At 42.8% G+C, this 8,011-nt stretch overlaps 1 protein-coding gene across 3 annotated transcripts in view; it reads right to left on the bottom strand.

The window, feature by feature from the left end:
- LOC138964409 (uncharacterized) overlaps window positions 1-6,848 on the bottom strand; it is an 18,771-nt gene extending 11,923 nt beyond the window's left edge. The window contains exons 1-6 of one of the 3 annotated variants that reach the window (XM_070336357.1): window positions 6,796-6,848; window positions 4,981-5,078; window positions 3,577-3,784; window positions 2,933-3,060; window positions 1,665-1,748; window positions 460-667 (exon numbers count right to left, since the gene is read on the bottom strand). In XM_070336357.1, the coding sequence (XP_070192458.1) occupies window positions 460-667; window positions 1,665-1,748; window positions 2,933-3,060; window positions 3,577-3,784; window positions 4,981-5,038 (686 nt within the window). In that variant the 5' untranslated portion in view covers window positions 5,039-5,078; window positions 6,796-6,848. Of the gene's footprint in view, window positions 1-459; window positions 668-1,664; window positions 1,749-2,932; window positions 3,061-3,576; window positions 3,785-4,980; window positions 5,079-6,770 lie in introns of all 3 variants that reach the window. The other 2 variants (XM_070336359.1, XM_070336358.1) reach the window with 2 other exon arrangements.
- Between the last annotated feature and the right edge of the window lie 1,163 nt (window positions 6,849-8,011).

Raw genomic sequence — 8,011 nt, 5'->3', positions numbered from 1 at the left:
GCCTTATAATGAATCCCAACAAAAAATAACCAAGATAAACTCAAATTTGAAATGGAAATAGCAGGTTAAGTTCTTGTTAGGAATGATGCTCTTTTTTATTTTTAATAAAACATGTTATCATGTAAAAAGTAATGTGAACCAAGGAAGTCACAATGGCGGCACCGTACTCGCAAGGATCGCTTCGAAAATCTATTTCGGTAGCAACTAACTGGCAGACGATAAACCCGTTATTTCTAATGCGCTCACTGTTAACAACATTAATAAGAGACACAATGCCTCGAAACATTTCATCAAAAATAAAATGTGATCTGGAAAAGTCGAGATGAAGAACACTCAAAAGGCAAAAAAGGCACACACACAAAAAGGTTGAAGCACCCTGCATGCAACTGAGGTTAAAAAACAACAACACAAAAACAAAATAACAAAACAACAAAGACCAAATAAAAGAACATTCCATACCTGTACACGATAATGCCAGGCTTCAGAGGCGACGAACAGTAGTTCCTCAAGCCACAACATTTTCCCAGGTACTGCACCTGTCCACTGGGACTGACCAGTGACCAGTACACAGTGCTGCGCGAATCCCGGGAGTCGATCTGACTGCTAATCTTGGTTCTGTTGCCATAACGGTAAGGGTGACTGCAGAATTTGCTCAGACTGACCGTTCCTGTAAAAGCAAGAAATGAATATTCACAAAGATTGCCCAATGGCTCTAACAGGGGAGGGGGGGGATGTCCTGGCATCCGGAAGCTCCCCCCCCTTACCCGGCAACTGTATCTTTTTCATTTTTTCAAGGAGAGACCCAAAATACCCCTTTCAAATGCTAAATTTGAACAGCATCTGGGGGGGGGGGGGGGGGGCAGCCCCTGTACCTTGCCGAATTTGTTAAGCCCCTTCCGCTCATACACTAGGTCAGTCCAGACCTAGAACATGTCCACTTCTGGAATGAGAGAATCAACTTGCGGACGTTGAATAAACCGTATTCATATGCTACTCTGTGTGTAAAATGATTGTGGGTAGCAAATGATACTTTGGCAGTATAGCGCCCCCTGCCAAAGTATGCCTCGGAAAAACGTCTTCCTCTCTCTCCCACGGGGAAATAACATGATCAGGGAACTATACCGTCTGTATTGTTGGGATCGGAATTGTTTCATTCCTGGGACGAATGGCAATGCACAGTGTTTTCCTTGACGGTCGCTTCTGTCAATATTGCTGGTTATATGAACAATAGTTATCGGGTATTGTCACAACTATTGCGACAGGAATCAACTGTGATAGGTTAAAAAAAAAAATGACTTAAGGCGTAAATGTACATCGGGAACTGCGTCAATATCTAGTCATGCTTCGTTAATAACTGTCTTTAGGGTGACCAAGTTACCAAAACCCTTTTACAATTGCAAAACGAATTGTTGATAATTATTTGTATTTGTAAGTAAACAGCATTCAAAGAGGAACATTGACAGCTGTCTATGGTGGGGAAGGAACTCTTTTGTTTTTAATAATGCATACACGAACAACAACAACAACAACAACAACAACAACAACAACAACAACAACAACAACAACAACAACAACAACAACAACCAAACAGTCATTGATGTGAAAATACATAAAGGAAATCAAATTCATCGTTGTGTACTTCGGGCTAGATGAAGAAAACGCACCTGTTCCGAGGTCAACACTGGACCCAGAAGAGGCTGTAGTGGTAGTGGTCGTTGTCGTGGTGGTAGTGGTGGTGACTGAACCAGCTGGAGAGAGATGAAGCCTGACGTTGATCATTGATGAAAACATAGAGATATAGAAAATACTACATGGCTTCCTGTGCCATACCAGGTTTAAACGAGTTGCTTTTTAAAAATACTGAAATGCAAGCGGAATGCACTTTATGAGCAAGCATTTGTGCACCCACGTGACGTGAACTTGCACAACCCAGCAACAGGTCAAAGTGAATACATGTGTACTTCGGATAACTTACCGTGTGAACTGCCCCTAAGGTCACAGTAGTATGTCCTGTTATTGCCGTAATGAGAAGATGCATCAGACCAGCTTTCTGCCACTATGATTCACGTCAAGATTGCATGTGTACAGAGGATAACTTACCGTGTGACCTGCCCCTAAGGCCACAGGCGTCTGTACTGTTACTGCCGTAATGAGAAGATGCATCAGACCAGCTTTCTGCCACTATGATTCACGTCAAGATTGCATGTGTACAGAGGATACCTTACCGTGTGACCTGCCCCTAAGGTCACAGGAGTATTGCCCCTAAGGTCACAGGCGTCTGTACTGTTACTGCCGTAATGAGAAGATGCATCAGACCAGCTTTCTGCCACTATGATTCACGTCAAGACTGCATGTGTACAGAGGATAACCTACCGGGTGACCTGCCCCTAAGGTCACAGGAGTATTGCCCCTAAGGTCACAGGCGTCTGTACTGTTACTGCCGTAATGAGAAGATGCATCAGACCAGCTTTCTGCCACTATGATTCACGTCAAGATTGCATGTGTACAGAGGATAACTTACCGTGTGACCTGCCCCTAAGGTCACAGGAGTATTGCCCCTAAGGTCACAGTAGTATGTCCTGTTATTGCCGTAATGAGAAGATGCATCAGACCAGCTTTCTGCCACTATGATTCACGTCAAGATTGCATGTGTGCAGAGGATAACTTACCGTGTGACCTGCCCCTAAGGTCACAGGAGTATTGCCCCTAAGGTCACAGGCGTCTGTACTGTTACTGCCGTAATGAGAAGATGCATCAGACCAGCTTTCTGCCACTATGATTCACGTCAAGATTGCATGTGTACAGAGGATACCTTACCGTGTGACCTGCCCCTAAGGTTACACTAGTCTGTAACGTTACTGCCGTAGTGATAAGTTGCACAGACTTATGCTCAGGATTACGCCAGAGTGAATGCATACAGAGGATAACTTACCGTGTGAGGTGCCCCTCAGGTCACACGAGTCCGTAATGTTCTTGCCGTAATGGGAAGCTGAACAGATCAGCTTGCTTCCAGGCTGCAGTCTGTAGCCGCTGAACGTCACGTAGGTCCACGAATACCATCTGTATGCAATAACATAGCAATGATAATCAATAGCAATAATACATACTTTATTGCCAATGAAAAGAATGAATTAAAATGGAAAATTGTGCATCGTATACATAGTTGTCTGTTTGTTATTTGTACTTTGAAAGTGTTTGTTAGGATGTTAGGAGCTAAGAACTATTTTAACACGCACGTCTACTGCCAATTAACCAATGTACAACGACCTTATGTTAACATAATATTACAGTAACCTAACCCATCCCCGCACAACCCCCCCCACACACACACACACATGCACACATACACACACATACACACACATACACGCACACATACACACACACATACACACACACACACACGCACTAACACACATACACACACACACACACAACACACACACACACACACCCGCACACATATACACACACACACACACACACACACACACACACACACACACACGCACACACACACACACACACACAACCCCCCCCACACACACACACACTCAAAACAAAATAATCTCAAACCTTGACACGCTAACCTTGGGCTCCGCACACTTGCAGTTGCCTGTATTGCCCACGCAACGTCCGAGGGACTTGGTCTGACCAGAGGGAGTGACCAGCGACCAGTACACAGTGCTGTTCTTCTCGGCCCACACGTAGCAGCTAATCTTCTTGGTCACCTCTTGACCGTTCACACAGGGACAAGTTCCCCAGATCTTGATGTAGCCTGCGTCTGGTAGTTGGAGCGAAACATTACAATCTTGACTACCGTGGAAAGTTCAGCCAGACAACAACAAAAAACAACAAGCGCGTGAAGCGATATAAAAACATTTTAGTCAAGCTGTCAGCATCAAAGTAACATATTAACACCAAAAATCAGTCATCGCCGAGACTACGAGACTATTTCAAGATAGTCACGACTAACCACACCAAAAGACCCAGACGGGTGACGCTCGTCTCCGCGTAGCATGCGAACGCATTACTTACTTAACCTATTTTCTGTCATTCTGGGCACAATTTTATAGTAAACATATCATATGTGTATAGTTTTGGATTCAGGAGAAATTGAGGAATACGATGCATTCATTTTTAAATCTGTTAGTAAAAATTTGATTTTAATGACAACTTTAATGAGTAAACTAATTAACTAATTTTTAAGCTTCCAAGCTGAAATGCAATCCCATAGTCCGGACGTCGTCGAAGATTGCTTGACCAAAATTTCAATTAATTTGGTTGAAAAATGAGGGGGTGACAGTGCGGCCTCAACTTTCACTAAACGCCGGATATGACGTCATCAAACATATTTATCGAAAAAAAAGAAAATAATTCTGGGGAAATCATACCCAGGAACTCTGATGTAAGTTTCATGAAGTTCAGTCCAGTAGTTTTCTCTGAATCGCTCTACACGCACGCGCGCACACACACACACACACACACACACACACACACACACACACACACACACACACACACACACACACACACCACAGCCTCGTCTCGATTCCCCGTCTATGTTAAAACATTTAGTCAAAACTTGACAAAATGTAAAAAAGCATAATGTACTATTAAGCACAAAAGTTGAGCAAAAAAGAAGTTTCACAATCATTCAAAACAACCAGACTCAACACAAAACCAAACTTGCATTGTAATACATGAAAACAGCTTTATCGAATACAATCAGATTCAAATGAGATCAAACGAGAACACAGGAAATTATATCAAATCAAATCAACATCAATTGAAATTATTCCAAGCTCGCCTAAATCAGTACAAGTCAATAATTTGCAGATGAATTAAAATGTTATTGCCTGCACATAAATAACGGTGTTACATTTTTGTTGATTCAATGATTCTGTTCACTGGTCTGTTGTACAAGACACGGAATTAAATTAAAGGAAATCAAATGAAATCAAATAAAAATGTAATCACCTGCGACTTGGCTGCATATCAGGACTGACGCAACCACAAGAAATCGGAGTGCTGTCATCGTGATGCGTTGATGACAGACGCTTTAAGTAATGATAATTCTGAAAAGTCAATAACAGTCAGTCCATATTATCAAACACTCAATGACTCGGCCGCTTATTCATTTTGTATATTAAAAAACAAAAACAGGAGAGGAATTTTTTTCTTACAACACTGGAACAGTGTATATCAATCCACCCCTCAATTTATCCTTCCACCCATGAATCAGACAGTTGGACACTTAGTCATTTTGTATTTCAAATGAGGCACAAGAAAGAAACCATTTCACAGCGCTAGAACTCGTATATAAATCCACTCCTCAATACGTGCATCAATCTATCAATCAATCACTCAATCAGTCAACCAACCACTTATTTCGCATGTCAAACTAAGAAACAGAAACAGAACTTTCCACAAGACTAGACCAGTATGTTACAAATCCACCGATCAATCAACCAACCAATTAATCAATCAATCAATCAATCAATCAACCAACCAATCAATCAATCAATCAATCAATCACTCAATCATTGGAACGAGCGATCAGCCGACCACTCATTCATTTAATCAATCGAACAAGGAAACAGCAAATGGATGTCTCCGCCTTTTCTGTCACTTGCAAACTCACTCACTCACTCACTAGCTGATTCCCTCATTTGCCGATTTACTTTCTTTCTGCCTTTCCTTCGTAATTTAGTCCTATCTTCGTTTATTCCTCCCTTCATTAGACTTCAAAGATGCATTACTTTCCCCGTACGCGATCATGTGCACCGCGACAGATCTGGCCGGCCAGGATCACAGCATTCTTCCACTTCGTGATTTACCAAAACTCAACAGCCTAGCTGCGTTTTGACAGGAATTGTTCGCTAATGTTTACTCTGTTGCTGACTTGAACTGCATTCTCCAGAACTGCCCCCATCTAGAGACAATACGCCAGAAGTTCTGGCAAGAAGAGACCAGTGTTGGAGCCAAACTCTGGGGTCCTGCCGACGAACTGCGCAAGACTGCGGACTTCCTGGCAGCCACTGGTCTGAGGATCTAGCACGGCCACCAACATCGAACGCAGAAGAAGAAGAAGAAGAAGCTGACTTGAAATATGTCACTCTAAAAAAAACTGAATCCAAAAGCCACACTCTGCACAAGAAGCAGCTAGGCTGTGGATCTGTGTTGTGTGCACAAGAGGAAGGCTGCTCTTATTCCCACGTCAAACCCTGGATGGATCTATGAAGACTTTCAACATTGTCCACCCGAGAACAACGTTACCACCAAGTGAGGGAAACACACCCACACCCACACCTACACACACACGCACATATACACGCACACTAATACACTAACACTAACACACACACACACACACACACACACACACACACACACACACACACATATATACACACACACATACACACACACACACACATACACATATACACACGCACTAATACACTAACACCAACACTAACACACACAGACACACACACACCCACACACACACACGGCACACACACCCACACACACACACATACACACCCACACACACACATATACACACACACATTAATACACTAACACACACACACACACACACTAACACTAACACACACACACACTAACACACACACACACACACTCTCGCACACACAGACACACACACACCCACACACACACACACACACACCCACACCCACACACAGACCAATACACAAACGATTCTGCTGTAACAATCTAAGATACTAACAGCACAAACGTACACAATTTTCCAGTCAAGCACGTTACCGTTCAATCTACTTTCCAGCCTTTGGTAAACTTTTCGGTTTGAAATCAGCTCGATCAGACAACTGCTACAATAATCAAACTATCCTGTTTTTATATAGTCGTTACGAGTCGGTTATGAGTATCGATTTCGTATTAATCTTGTTCATTTCTTTTGATATTTATCCCCTCCTTAATTCCGTTTCTACTAATAAAATATTATGAAACTAGAGAGAAAATGTGAATAAAGAAAATACGAGGAGCTGGTGGCAATGATTGAAAAATCAAAGAACTGGAAAATCGGAGACAATCCCGCGCTCGCGCGCAAGTTTTACACAGGCAGACAAACAGACATACATAGCCACTGGCACACATAATAACCAGACGCACATAGAGACACAGATATGCGTGCACAGACTTTACTCAAACGGTCTGAGATAGACAGACACTCATTACCACACGTAAGCGTGGAGAGAGAGAGAAAAGGGGAGAGAGTGAGAGAGAGAGAGAGAGAGAGAGAGAGAGAGAGAGAGAGAGAGAGAGAGAGAGAGAGAGAGAGCAAGAGAGAGAGAGAGGGAGAGAGAGAGAGAGAGAGAGAGAGAGAGAGAGGAGGGGGGAAGAGGGAGAAAGAGACAGACAGACATACTGACAGACAGACAGACAGAAAGAGACGGAGACAGAGACAAAGACAGAGACAGACAGACAGACACAGACAGAGACAGACAGTGACACAGACAGACAGAGACACAGACAGACAGACAAACAGACAGAGACAGACCGACAGACAGAGAGAGAGAAAGAGAAAGAGGGAGGGAAGCGAAAGGGAAGAGAAGAGAACTACTGGTGCAAACCCAGCTATATTAGAAAGTTAAATCACCCATGACAATCGTTATGAAAGGTAGTGCCTTTCTTGAATGCTGCCGCAAGTTCATTTACTTGGATCATGAGTGAGTTAGATTGAAAAGCGAACAACTCTAGGCAATGGTAAACACGTTTTATTGTTCACAATCTTCCATCATCTATCACAATAAACATTTCGGGTCAGCATGAAGAAATGACGACAATAACTTAAAGGCACAGTAAGCCTCCCGTAAACCAACACAGACACTGTCGGGCTTTTACACACATTACAAACACCCTTTCATTTAAACACTCAACGCTTGAGAACATCCTAGGTGCCCTCCGTAAAGAGCGAACAATTTTCAAAGAATTTATTTTTGCGTGGTTTATCTTACCCCTG

This window comes from Littorina saxatilis, linkage group LG4 (genome assembly GCF_037325665.1).
Source record: "Littorina saxatilis isolate snail1 linkage group LG4, US_GU_Lsax_2.0, whole genome shotgun sequence".
NCBI classification, from domain to species: domain Eukaryota; kingdom Metazoa; phylum Mollusca; class Gastropoda; order Littorinimorpha; family Littorinidae; genus Littorina; species Littorina saxatilis.
The sequence above is the reverse complement of the archived record's forward strand: the minus strand, read 5'-3'. Positions and strand labels throughout refer to the sequence as shown.